This window comes from Amblyomma americanum, chromosome 3 (genome assembly GCF_052857255.1).
Source record: "Amblyomma americanum isolate KBUSLIRL-KWMA chromosome 3, ASM5285725v1, whole genome shotgun sequence".
Lineage (NCBI taxonomy): Eukaryota > Metazoa > Arthropoda > Arachnida > Ixodida > Ixodidae > Amblyomma > Amblyomma americanum.
Window position 1 is genome coordinate 38,206,576 of NC_135499.1, and position 14,729 is coordinate 38,221,304.

Below are 14,729 nucleotides of genomic sequence, written 5' to 3' on the forward strand. Positions count from 1 at the left end.
CAGTGTGTCTTGTCGACAACTTGCTGAGGCTCCCTGTTCGTCTTCTCTGCTGTAACAGGGTAAAAGGTGCAGCTGGTTGGTAGTGGCAAACCATGAAACGAAAAGAGCACTAGCAAAAGAGAAGCAATCAATAATGCGCAACCACTAGCTTATGCATTCCTGCACCTCCTCCGAGACTAAACTAAATCACACATGAAGTAAACAGTGCTTGCAAGACGCAAGTCACAGACATCATGTTCACCTACATGGGGTTACGCACTAGCCGCTCGTCCCCCAACAAACACGAAACCTCCTCAAAATCTCCCAGAAATATCCCATCAGGACATTTGGAATGTCCCCAGGAGGTCCTCATTTTTCCCGAAGACATCCAAAAAACGTCCCCACAACTAGCCGTGTCCAAAAATTTGTGCGTCCCAGGGACAGCCCCAAAAGGTTAATTCTAGATTTATCGGCTCTGGCTCAATAAAATTATTTCTTCTTTTTCATGCAGACTTCAGGCATCTAAGCGCACATGTGTGCCAAATTTCAGGCACATGCTTACGTTAAATGTGGTGTGATACATCAGTCCACTCGCGTGAATGCTTGCTGGCTGGGCCATTTAGACACCTGTTTTCATGAAATGTGCTTTAACAAGGTGAAAATTTGGGCTGGTTGGTGCATGATCTTCTGACGGGAGCAGCGCAGCACGAAACAAAATGAGAGAGGCGGGACACGACGCTGAATAACAACCATATTTTTAATGCACGTTCGTCGAATATATACATCTCGCTCGTATAAGAAGGAAAAGAAAAAAGCATGAAAAACGTACAAGATGTACACGTGGTTAATTATTAAGACATCGCACGCAGATAATCAATTTCTCTGTCACGAAGCGCTAATGAAGGTATGCAGACACATACGTCGCTCATTGGTCGGATGTTGAAGGCTTTTTCAATCTCTCTGATTCGTTGATCAAAATATGACGGGATGACCATTGTGTTGATAAGCTGCGGAGCGCATTCATGCTCTCTGCAATGTTTTTCTAATTCACTGCTGATGGCGCCCTTTAGGGATCTTTTGAGCTCTCGATGCCGTTTATTCAAACAGCGCCCTGTTTGACCAAAGTAGGTGCGTCCGCATCACAGAGGTACTTCATAAACCCCGATTTTCACACATTTCATATGTTTTTCCGGTGTTTTGTCTTGCATTCATTTTTTCCTTTGCTCGCTGTTGACTTTGGCGCACAGGCTTCTAAACTTGTTGGGTGCTGACATAAGCACTTTTACACCAGCTCTTGCTCTTACCCTTTTGATCCTGTTTGAAATGTCATTAATGCAAGGAATGACCGCGTACGGCTTCCTTTATTCTGATGTGGTTGGGACATATTTTCGGCCTCTAAGTGCTTGCAGAATCCCTTCTGCAACACTGTATAGCAGTATCGTCGGGCAACCTGCTGCTTTCAGCCGACGGTTCTGGGTGTCAAAACTGCCGTGAACTTCATGATGACAGGATGTCGTCAATGCGGCTCTCACTGCTGTTTTTTTCTACCCCCGCTTGATGATCTTGGAGTGCGCAGGTGTGTAGGGGAGCAGTCCCTTCTAGCTTCGTGGTCCGTACCGCCAGCATATGTGAGCGCCTAGAAAGGCTAGCGTAAAGTGAAGAAATTGCATAACGTTGTTTTCTGGGAGTTCACTTGCTATTTCTAGTCCTAGTTCTTCTAGTTCTTAGCAAAAGTAGCAATGAGAGCCGCATTGACGAGATCCTCTCATCATGAAGTTCAAGGCACTTTTGACGCCCAGAACAGTCGGCTGAAAGCAGCAGGTTACCCGACGAGACTGCTATCCAGTGTCACAGAAGGGATTCTGCAAGCACTTAGAGGCCGAAAATATGTCACAACCACATCAGAAGAAAGGAAGCCGTACGCGGTCATTCCTTAAATTAATGACATTTCCCTCAGTCTCAAAAAGGTAGGCGCTAGAGCTGATGTAAAAGCGCTCATGTCAGCACCCAACAAATTAAGAAGACATGTACGCCAAAGTCAAGAGCGAGCAAAGAAAAATCAACGAAAGAAAAAAGCACCGGAAAAAAAACACGTGAAATGTGTGAAAAGAGGGTTTGTAAAATACCTCTCTCATGCGGACGCACCTACATTAGTCAAACAGATCACTGTTTGAATGAACGGCTTCGAGAGCACAAAAGATCCCCAAAGGTCGCCATCAGCAGTGAATTCGCAAAACATTGCAGAGAGCATGAATGTGACCTGCAGCTCAGCAACACAATGGCCATCACGTCATATTATGATCAACGGACCAGAGAGATTGAAGAAGCCTTCAACATCGGGCAAAAGAGCGACGTATATGCGTCAGCATACTTTCGATAGCGTTTCATGACAGCGAAATTGATTATCTGCGTGCGTTGTCCTAATCTTTTGCCACGTGTACATCTTATGCGTTTGTCATGCTTCTGTTCTTTCCTTATTGCACGAGCAAGATGTATATATTCGATCGAACGTGGATTAAAAATCTGGTTTTTAGTCAGCGTTGATTCCTGCCTCTCTATTCTTTGTTTCGTGCTGCGCTGCTCCCGCCACAAGAACATGAAATGTGGCAAAATTGTACACACAAAGGAAATATGAATTCAAAAAGTCGCCCGATCCTGCCCATATAGCCGGAAGTAGCAGCGCAATACAGATGTAATTTGAGTTTATTAGATGTGCTCTTTGCATTTAAATGAATACAAACAGGAGACGCATATGTATGCACCATTTAACACACAATGCACGGAGCACTACGGCACCAGCATATAATAATGGCCAAATTTTTCTCCAGCTCTGAGAAATCTGAAAAATAAAGCAATAAAAACATAACACAGGCTGAAAGTTGATGCACCTCAAGCAAACATTCTAAATGGTACAAAAGCATATATGCACACGCAAAAGCAAACGCATGCAAAGAGCAACCTGGGTGCCAAAAGAAAAGACGATATGGGCGTACGATACAGATACGCGGTTTCAGGTCACGGATATTCTGCAGGGTGAATCCTCCCTCTGGCTTTGCCTTTCGCATGAGCCTCGGAGTAAGCTTGAGCGTGTTATCAAAAGCGCAAAAAAAATTAATTCTACGAGGCGAAAATAACAAAACGAGCATAAACCAACATACCTTGACGACGTTGCCAACGGAAACCCGGGAATGAAATGAAATGCTGAAAATATATACATGAATTCAACGCAGCCTTCTGTCCTGCGCCTTCTCACGGCACAGCGAACGCTCAAACATACGCCTTACATCCTCGTTACATCCCCGTTTTATTTTCTTGTGACTAAGTGTGGACTGCTTGGAGCCGGATGGAAAGGGGGGACGTCTCGAGGTAGCATCCCTGCCGCGCCGCACCCATGGTATAGCAGACCGCGCGTGCGGATATATACGGCGGGGGAGGCGAAATCAAGGGGATCAAGGCACAAGTAATGCGGTGGGGGTGGGTTGAAAGTTAACGACGCGAACACAACACAAACTATACCGCTGCGACAGGACGGCAATGTAGGTAGAGCATGCAGGTTAATCCAAGGGCACTCGCAGCATGAGTCTGGTGGGCTTCCGAAGATCTCTCCTGCCTACGACCGCAGTGGACGGCCACGCTGCCACCAACAACACGCCACAGTCGTCGGAGGCGCTCAGTGATGCAGAGTGCGCGCAGGGAGTCGCCCATTGCCTTGAAATCCGCTGCCGCGAACGACGCCTATAAGAGCGCCATTGTGGTGTAGGGCCGTGAAGCTGCACAGAAGACTTGCGATGCGCCGCGCGCCACTGCATAAGTTCAAAAGGAATTATGTGGGCACGCCGAGCTGCGCGGGAAAGTTGCCATGAACCCGTAGCTACGAAGTTCACGACTGCCTAGTGATGAGAGCAAGAGCTGCCGCGCGCTGGGGCTTGTGCGCGAGGGGCTAGGGGCTGCGCGAATACGTGTGCGCAAGATGGCTTCCGTCCAGCGAGGAAGCCGGGCGAGCGCAGCGAGGAAGCCGGACGAGCGATGGGGGGCCATTACTGCGCCTCTGCTAGACAGCGGCGCAACGAGGACTGCTGGTAGTTGGAGATGCCTGCAGGGACCGCTGCACCGTGCTGAAGTTGGAAACACTATAGAAGACTGGCACGTTGGTGACCGCCGCTCCCGGCGGTGCGATGAAAAGGCAGGCCGCCGTCGCCTGCCTGCCTGCAGCATGGAGCCGACGGCCCACGAGAGAGATGCGGGGTGAAATGCGCTTCCTTCGGCTGTTCGAACAAAACTGCTTGATCTCTCAAAACGGCGAGTGCAAGAGCAAAACCTTCTCTCCCCGTAGCTTTTGGGGCGAGGGAGAGAGAAAAGGGAGCGAGGAGTCAATTTGTATTTTTTGTTGAAAAGCATTGGTCCCAAAAACGTTCTCCGAGTTACCTTTCTGAGACCAAAATCCTATGATTTGTTTTTGTTTCTGCTTAACACCCTCGAAAAAAACGTTTCTAGGACATTAGTGGGCACACTCCCCTTTTGCTCGTGTTTCTGTGTCCTGCCTCTACGTCCTGGAAATGTTCGATAAATGTTTTACTGGGACTGGGATATTCCATCCTTTCTGGGAGCACCTGGGGACGTACGTTGTTTGCTGGGCCCTGCTGTACTTCCAACTGACACCCTGCTGGGCAGACTGGTGACGTGCTGAAGGGGGACGACTGGCGGCGTGGTGCTGGGGACCGTTGGCGACGGGTTGCTGGGGACCGTTGGTGACGGGCTGCTGGTTCTCTTGTTGCAAGAAGCCATAGCGCCGTATAAATTCGTACACGAGTGCCTTAACGTTCTCCCCAGCAGAAAACGTTAGATTTCCCCATAACGTCATCACGGTTTACAAACAACTGGACGCCCCACTCCAGTTGTAGTCAACATAGTACTGTGTGCGTGTTTTTATTGCCTCATCATGAACTAATCCCACACGCAACCTGTACACTTTTGTTATTGTGTAAATAGTTTGTGTATATTGCCTCTCTCTCTATCCTCTCTTCCTGTTCCCTCACCTCTTTCATTTCATTTCTCCATTCTGTCTGCTATTCTTTATTTCCGCTTCCCCAGCTCAGGTGCTCCAGTACCGATGGCAGATGCCGGGGCTAGCAAAACTCTTATCCTTCCTTTTTATTATTATTTTAATAAGCCACCGCCACAACTACTACTACTACTACTGCAGTGCACACCCACCTCAGTTGCCTCACCATCGAAGAACGACGGCCCGACGCCCATGGCACTGGCCGTGCCTACCTACAAGGGTGATAATACGGCCCCCTCGGCCACCAAGCAGGCCTCCTCCGGTGTGCCTACGATAGGATGCGGCAAGGCGTGTTCAAGTGGCATTTCACAGAATGACGTTGAAGGACTCACCTGCCCTCTTGGTTTAAGCGCGCCATTTCTGCCCTTTTCTTGCAGCAAAGCACATGCCAAAGGTGCCGCCAACCGTCGGTGGTCTTGACGGCCGGCCCCTCGTTGTTAAGTATCGACGCGAGCTGGTTCCACAGATCGCGCTTTTCACCAGCTGTGTATGAGCTTGTTAGGTCGGCAGAAGCCCGAGCCAAGAGCGGATGGCTCTCCATAAACTCTATTAAGATAAGCTCTTGCTCGCTCGACATTCTTCGAGTTGGCGCCATTGCGAGACTAGAATTCCCGCGCAGAGCAATGCAGCAGCGAACATAGCGGGGAAAAGAGGCTATAGTTTCGGTTTCGTTTTTCGAAAGCAGGGAACAACAGGGAGAAACCTTTGCTCTGGGTTTGGGCTAATATGTTTTCACAGGAACATATGCGTGTGCTGCGCTGCAGCAACTTGTATCACAGCCAAGAACGAACTAAAACAAGCAAGGTTGTTAGTGTGCGCCCAACCGCCTTGCTTGGTTCTTTCTCCTTCCTAACTGAATCATTTGTGCAACAGACGTTCATGAGGCCAAAAAAGTTTATTTTACCCAACAAACCGTGCTCCGTGGTCGTCTTGTGTTTCCTAAAGCAAAAGAAACTGAACCCCAATCACATACTTGGTATATGGCATCTTTAAACCAATAACACAGGCTTACCTCAAGTTGTCTTCGTCGATTTTCGGTACCGACGTTTCTTGCAGGTTTCTTTCTGGAGGCTCGTGGCCTTCACTGGCTTCGATAAGTGTTATCCGTGAATTTAGGATAACCAAATAGAAACGTGATTTCAGACGACGCGTAAGAAAGCAGGAACTAGAAGTGGGATCAGCTGTTTTTTTGAAGGCCGCCATGTTCACTGTTTACATCTGTCAGCGCGCCCTCATGGCAGCAAAAGTTACCCACGAAAGCAGTTATTTGCAAAAGTGAATGTTCTCCTTGTTTTGTTTCATGTCAGTGAAAGTGAAATGCGTTTGTTTGAAAGAATAAAACAATATTTATTTTATTCGCTGCGTGTTTTTATAAAAAGGTTAGCATACGGCCCCTTGCCGTGCAAATAGGCTTCTTGTTCAAATATGTGCTTCCGAGGCGGCACCCTACTAGCCATTGGTTGATTGCGCATTTCGTCAAGAGTTGACGTCTCGCCTTGTCGTCATGCTTTCGTCATTTTGACGTCACGCTGTATAACTTTAGAGCGAGTTCCGTAATCCCGGCTCTGGTTTCACAAATGCAGTAAATGATGCTTCACAGTTTCTGTTCCCTGACCTTTGTGACGTTATATTTGGTGATATCTACAGAGCCCCTCATGCCGATAGTAGTGTTTTTCTACATGACCTTGAAACAACACTCTTCAATTACTTCTAAACATGTTATAATAACTGGAGAAATGAACATGGTTATGTTAGGTTGTAGCCATAGAGAATATTTAGATCTTATCTCCTCATATGGCTCCAAGAATTACGTTTCATGTCTTACGCGTGTCACAAGTACTACCTCAACCTGCTTTGATCATATACTATGTAATTTTGAGCCTCTGAATTTAGTTGATGCCTTCGACGCAGTTTTTGCTGACGACTGTCCTGTTGCTTTATTATTATATTCTCTTGAAGCTATACCCAAGCACACAGACTTCATATCTAAAGCAAAAAATAAATAGACTATACGATGTTCTAAAGGCTAAGTTCCGATATAAATTGCACCGAGTTCGAATCTTTGGATGCCAATGTGCACAGTAATTTTTTAATTGGAATGTTACAGCCGTCGGTCGATCAAAGGGTTTAGCAGGACCATCATAAAAAAAGATCACTATATGAAACCTATTTGTCCTTGGATGACGCCTGCTGTACTTGATGTTATGAAGCAACGTGATCATTGGATTGTTAAAATGAAACAGAATAGGGGTAATGAATATTATAGCATGCAGTGTGGCACCTATAGAAAGAAAGCGGTGAGCATGATGAGGTTGCAGAAGAAGCAACATCATTGTGGTGAAATAAGCGCGCTAATATTTCTAAAAAGATCCGGAATATTATCAGTTCAGTTACTCAGCCTTCCGTCAATAAAAGAGTACTGTCCACACCCGACGACTCTCCACTAACACCACCCATGGTTAATCGCTTTAATAATTTCTGCTCAGTAGGCAGTAATCTACAGTCCACTATACCCGTAAATACTAATGTTATTATGCAGAGCGCGGATATAATCCAGTTTCGTCTGCGAATATGTAACTGCTGATGAGATCATAATAACTGTTAAATTATTTGAGTCAGGAAAGGCGACGGGCATTGATGAAATTTCTTTATCATTTATTAATTGAAACATCAATACACTTGGGCCAACTTTGGCCTCAATAATTTATAAAGCGTTTTGTTATGCTAGCTACCCTGACGCGCTAAAGGTTCCCAAAATTATTCTGATATTTAAAGATGGCGATCCTAATGAGCTGGGAGATTGTAGACGAATTTCTATTCTCAGTTGCGTCAATACTCTCTATAAGAAATTACTAGCCCGTCGTGTAAAGTTGCTCTTAGAGAAGAGTCACCTTCTTCACCCTAATCGGCATAGTTTTCTAGGTAACAGGTCAACGACGACTGGTATTTATCTCTGTGTGAAAGTATTAATGAGCATCTTGATGACAACAACATTGCGATCGACGTATTTTTAGATATTAAAAAAACATTTGGTATTGAAGTTCATGATATTTTGTGTCAGAAAGTCGAAAGATATGGACTGGATCACACGTCGAAGAGCTGTGTGTGCACGGCAGCTATGGCAATGAAAGTCTCTCTCGTGTTCACGGCAACTATTGTTAGAGCGCTTCTGGGACACATTTTTCTCTTTCTTTTTTCTTGGTCGTAGAAAAGCGTGCTAATAGGCATAACTTGAGAAACGCAGGTACACGGCACACAGCATAAACGTCGTGCTCTGTTTACATATAGCAGTCTGCAGAACTATAATCTTGGCTGCTGAGCTAATAGGCGAACAGACCAACGTTTTTTAAAATTGTGTAAGCGAGCTGTTCTTGTTTCGACATCCTGTATCTCTATCGAACGTACCATGAGTGCGAAGCTCTCTCAAGTCATTTCGTTCAGTTCGATGGTAATTGATAACCAACATGTTGCACTTGCCGATTCAGACAATTCCAGCAATGACATGAAAACTGTCTGCGTTCCCGGATCCTAGAGTCTGTTCTAGACGCCACAAGTGGAACCGCTGCAAGCAGGCGCTCGTTGACACGTACCTGATTTTGGAACATAGGTTGGCGCGCGGATGCCTGCAGAAGTCGCACTGCTTGCACTGGGGAACGTAGAGCGGAATAACACGGTCTCCTGCGCCCAAAATGCACAAAAGTAAGACCCCTTTCGCCATGACACCATTAGTATCAATCAGCCCTCGGCAATCCAGAATGTTAGGTACACGCCCGTCGGCACCGCCGCTTTTGCTCCGGTCACGCCATCTCTCCGTGCACTTCCCGCCTTGCAAGGCCCCGCAGCTAACGGCCATAAGCAAACAAACCCCAATCCCGAATAAACCACAGCTCTTCTTCTGTTCACGATTGAAACTACACAAACGTTTAACTGATAAATGTGCTCAAGGAAACTTATTTGAGGTTTGGCATTTCAGTTTCAACGACTATCGCCTCAGACTAGGGACTACCTTTCGACAGCGATGGGCTCAGAACTGAGACGTGGCCCACCAGCCGTCTTTTCGTTTATACCCCTGCTGCAATGGTCAAGCAGAGAGAACCACACACCATCAAGTCACTGATTACAGAGCTACAGAATAAAGCAAACATCTTGCAATAGTCCTTCTAAACTATGCCTCCACGACAATATCAGATGGAAACTCACCGGCTGTACTGATGGGTAGAAAGCTTCCCACATTCGTATCAACTCTACAGAGTGCCTTCGAGGAAAGCTTTGAAAACCAAGCCTTGAGGCCAAGGGCCTGCCTCTCGGTACCACATATCATACCTAGTCATTACCACCATCAGCAGGACTATGACCTCTGCAGGCCGAATGCCTCTCTCATTTCTCTTCTATTAACCCTGTCCTTTGCCAGCTGCGGCCACCTTATCCCCGCAAACTTCTTAATCTTATCCACACGTTTAACATTTTGCCACCCTCTGCTATGCTTGCCTTCTCTTGGAATCCGCTCCGTTATTCTCAAAGACTTCTCTACATTCACAGATCCTTAGGCATCTTCCTACCACTCCTGGCCCAGTGGTGCAGCGGTCAAGCGGTGCACTACTGCCCTTCTATGGCAGGTGCTGCCATAGGGTGGACTTAAGTTGCTTGGGTTTGGTTGCGACTTAGGTTGTTCTTCACGAGCAGCCTCTCACGATTAATTGAGCTACCGCCTGACATGGTGGGCAGGCTGCCCACGCTCGCCTGTCCACCGCTTGGTGGGTAGGTGAGCAGCCGGTCGCAAAATCAGCTTCAGAGAAAGAGACAAACACAAAACGGCAAAGTGCGGGAAATGGGCAATAATCCGAATTTAGCGTCCGGAGCTCTACCACATGAGCTACGGCTACGGTTGTTCCATCTTCTGCCTTCCGGGGTATTTATGTTCGGTGTAGCCAGAACCTTGACAGTGTTCACTAGCGCCAGTCTTGATATGCGCGCTGTGTTTATGCGATGACGTTGACGTTGACGGGAGGAAATTTCACAGGGAACTTGAATACGGCATGAACTCGGGAATTTCATTTGCGAATTTCTAAGGAACGTGACCACGTCTCCGCAAAAAAAAAGAAGAAAAATCGTTGACAGCACTTTCGAGGAATACTCTATCAATGTTTATAATTTAGCGACATCCCATGGGTCCATTTAAGGAACACAAGATGGCTGAAATTAATCCGGAGCCCTCCACAACTGCGTCCGTCATAGGCATTGTCGCTCTTGGACGTTAAGCTATTCATGATAATAAATGCCATAACCGAATGAACAGCGCACTCTTGCGAAAGTTCATGCTACGGCATACGAATTAACCTAAGTCGTAAAAGGATGTGCAGTTCGCAGAAACGCGGCAGCAATGATGATTCCGAAGAAGTTGCATCACCCAAATCAAAAACATTGAAACCAGGAAAGTATCCAAGCCCTAACGATGAGAACGATCAGAGCCATTCAAAAATGCATTTCGCAGAATTTAGATAATGCGGGAGTAAATCCAACTAAAAAACTTTAAGTCTCAGCGCTTTACCGCAACGGTGGCATTGGAATTTCAGCACGCGCCTCGCGTGCGAGAGGTGCGAGGTTCGATTGGTGGTGGTAGTGTTTTTTTTTTATTAAAATAATAGTAGAAAGGAAGAAAAAGATTTTTGCTAGCCCCGGCATCAGCCATCGATACTGAAGCACCTGAGCTGGAGCAGCGGAAGTAAAGGATAGCGAGGTTCGATTCCCAGTGCCGCCGGTCACCCATCGGAGATACAATGAGTACAAACTTTCCCTGGCCTAGTGCTCGGCATCTCGAGGGTAAAAGGTTGGAAAGTGGTTCTGTGTCCTCACCTTCAGTAAGGAAGAATGCCTTTCGACATGAAGCAGTCTCTGCGCAAAGCTGCCCTTGACCGATTAAAATCCACCACCACGATGATGATCGGATCTCAGCGCTTGCGCTCTCCGGCAGTGCGTCGCCCAGCACCTGTCTTTTATTTTTGTCTGGATTAATACCGCAAGGGATTGGTCAGGAGCACCGAAAGCGCAGGTGACGAAATGCAGAAACACTGGCTACTAGTTGCTGGTCGGAATCCCGGCGGAATCCTTGCGTGCCCCAGAGGTTTTCACCTCGGCAAGCGGCAAAGCAAAGAACGCCTACGCCCAGTCCACTATGTGGAGGCTACAACGGGGGCCACCAATTCGGGAGAAGCCTGGCATATATAAAGAATGCGTGACGGGCTGCCCGTCTGAGCAAGCCAGGATGCCTTGCCCACGGCCTTGTTGAATCAAGGTCCACAGTGACACGCACACCGTGGTTGTAAGTAGAAAGCGTTCAGAGGCCTTCGGTACTGATCATAGCATAGTGCTTAAGCGGAGTGTTCGCAGGAAAACTAAATAATTTTCAAAATAGTCTTTTTGAGGTAAAATCACCATTCCGTCGTGATCATAGCGACGGCATATAGCGGATTTCATGAAACTCGTGACACAGGCGGATTGCGGCAGATAGCTTGACTCTCTTAATTACTATTTAAACTTAAACAGCTAGGCGTCACGGACAATTAGTTGTAGCGGACTATGAGGGAAGCTAACATCAAAGGAAGTGGAAAAATGTAACTTGACCTGGAGCTACGACGCTGGAAATTTTGGCCATCCAGATGCACCCAGCAGGCGCGCGGCTTCTTCGGAGCTAGCGTCACGCTCGCGGAGTGACGTGGCTTGTAGCGGACGCGTCACATTCCTTTCACTCTCTGCCTTTCGATAGAACGGCGGGATGCGACGCGCCGAGTGAACAAACGGGAGAGAGGTGAACATGCTTACGCTCGCTTGCGCCTGCGATGCGTGTGGGCGCTCTGAAATGAAATTCCTCGCTCTGTTGTGCTAAGGGCAGTTTTCATTTCTGAACAACTAATAACTAATCATATACCCCAACGGACCTGCTACCGTTCACTAATTAGCGCTAAGTGCCAGAATATGAATGTAATTAACCTATTTGACCTAATAACCCTGGCGCTGAACTTCTTGCACGTTTTTGACGTCAGCCAATGCCGTCGCTATGATCGCTAAAGAGTCATCATTTTATCTAAGGAAGCCTGTTTTTAAAAGTTACTCAGTCTTCCCGCGAACACGGCTCCGCAAGTTAGAAAGCCCCGTGATTCGGAGGTAAGGGCGATAGCGCTGTGGAAGGTGAATGAAACGTGAGTCGCGACAGCTTGAATGAGAGGCTCTTCGGTCACGGGGAACCGGCTAGATGGCCTGACGAGCCCCGTAACCGCAATCACATTACTATTACCCAGCGGTTGATGAAAAAGAGTTCGTTGATCGCCTGGCCTGTCAAATTAACATCTAAGCTCTTTCGATTCCTTGGCCTGGTCTAACGTCCGTGGAACAAGGTGTAACACACAGAGCAAATTTTTTAACCCTACAAGAACATCAGGGAGGTGCACACTATATTTCGCAACCGTACCCGTCCCTCAACACTGAACAGGAAAGCATCTTTCGCCAAGGCCAGTCTAACATCCTCTTCTCTCCAATAATGTGTTAGCTCTAAAGGCGTGATTCAGCTTACAGACCAAAACCGTGTTTACAAACAAACCGGAGGTTCTCGCCAAGCACTACTGACCTGGAGAGAAAAGTAGGCTTGGAGCCTTTAAGAATATAAGCAAGCAAAAGTTTTCAAAGTATTTTTTCTGATTTCGCAATCGACCTGCCTGTGACATCGTCCTTTCGAGTAGAACAAACAAATTCATCCTAGAACAGGCTCTTAAAGCATGTCGCGTCATATCGAAGGGGATGTATATTTAGAACACCTACGCTTAGGAGTGAAATGGAAATGAAAATTGGACAATATCTTACACCATGCCGTAAGGAAAGCGATGAAAGAGGGAGTGAAAGAAGAAGGAAGAAAGTGGTGCCGTAGTAGAGGGCTCTGAAAAAAAATTGACCACTTGGGGTTTCCTTAACGTGCACTGACATCGCACAGCACACGGGCGCATTTTGCGTTTCCGGAGCCCTTCATTACAGCGTCCCTCATAGCATGAGTCGCTTTGAGACGTTGGACACCATACAGCACAAAGGGTTAATACTGGCCTCCAACACAGTTTTCCCCATTTCCACGTCTTTCTCTGCCCGGTGGAACTGAACGCGTGCACATGACAGCAGCAGTGCCCTTCGCATCTGCATTAGCAACTGTCCTTATTCAGTTGGTGCATTGTCTTACAACACGTCATAGCCGGTGAACTGTGCGCAGCAAGCACTCATCGTTCTACCGTATGTCTCCCATAACGCTCTCGAGGAGTACCCAGGTTCCAACCCGACCGAGGCGGCTGCGTTTCGATGGAGGCGGAACGCAAAACGCGCCCGTGTGCTGGGCGATGCAGTGCACGTTAAAGATACCCAGCTGGTCGAAATTATTCCGGAGCCCTCCACTACGGCACCTCTTTCTTCCCTCCTTCTTTCACTCCCTCAGTTAACCCTTCTCTTACGGCGTGGTTCTGGCGTCCACCGAGATGTGACACAGATACTACCACATTTCCTTTCTTTAAAAACCAATTTTCATTTTCTTTTAATTTCATGGGTTCTGGAGGCAAAACTCATGCTCAGGAGTGCGGTCGAAACGCGCACTCAAAGAGGCCCGCTGTACCTTTATTTGTCTAGCACACGCACGGTATACAGACACACGTCAAGCAGCGACGTCACGGAGATGCGGCGGCGCTGGCGTCAACAGTGAATTCTGTTGTGTAGGCAAAAGGCGAGACCGTCCGTATTCCTTAGTTAGTTAGTTAGTTATATTGATTTTAATGGCGCAAAAGAAACTGAGGATATGATGCGCCAAACACACGGTTAGAGCTTTTGTTAAAGGTTACGCTTTTTATATCTAAAGTTTGTTTAAAACATTGGCTTCTCTGAGAAACTTAAAAATGCTTGAAAAATCAACCAGTGCTTGATCTCCCGAAAGTAACATGGGGTGTAGTGGCATGTATTCATTGTAGAATGTTGTGAAATATTTTTTCCTCAGTTGTTCCAGTTTTGTGCATACAATTAAAATGTTGTTTACCGTGAGTTCATCGCCTCACATTTCGCAGAGAGGTTTGTCTTTCTTTGTCAGTAAGAAGTTGTGTAAGGTGTGTGTGTCCAATGAGTAGTCGACATAAAATAACTTCTGTAAAACGCTCCTGATGTTTACATGATCTCCATTCTCCCAAAACGGGTTTTATAGAATGTAGTTTGTTGTTTGTCTGTTCGTACCATGCAATCTACCCGCCGCGGTGGCTCAGTGGTTAGGGCGCTCGACTACTGATCCGGAGTTCCCGGGTTCGAACCCGACCGCGCGGCTGCGTTTTTATGGAGGAAAAACGCTAAGGCGCCCGTGTGCTGTGCGATGTCAGTGCACGTTAAAGATCCCCAGGTGGTCGAAATTATTCCGGAGCCCTCCACTACGGCACCTCTTCTTCCTTTCTTCCTTCACTCCCTCCTTTATCCCTTCCCTTACGGCGCGGTTCAGGTGTCCAACGATATATGAGACAGATACTGCGCCATTTCCTTTCCCCCCAAAACCAATTATTATTATTATTATTATTACCTTGCAAGCTGCCACATATTTCTGAGTTTTTACTGTGCAGTAATTTAGAAAAATCCCTCTGTGGTATGTTAACTTGTTTTATATGACCAATTCTAGCTTGTGTTGCGC

General features: G+C 46.9%; 1 protein-coding gene across 1 annotated transcript in view; it reads right to left on the reverse strand.

The window, feature by feature from the left end:
• Nucleotides 1–14,729, reverse strand: part of LOC144123685 (alcohol dehydrogenase class-3-like) — a 177,781-nt gene that overhangs the window by 137,813 nt on the left and 25,239 nt on the right. The window contains exon 4 of the mRNA XM_077656467.1: nt 8,632–8,719. Coding sequence (XP_077512593.1) covers nt 8,632–8,719 — 88 coding nt within the window. The remainder of the gene's footprint in view (nt 1–8,631; nt 8,720–14,729) is intronic.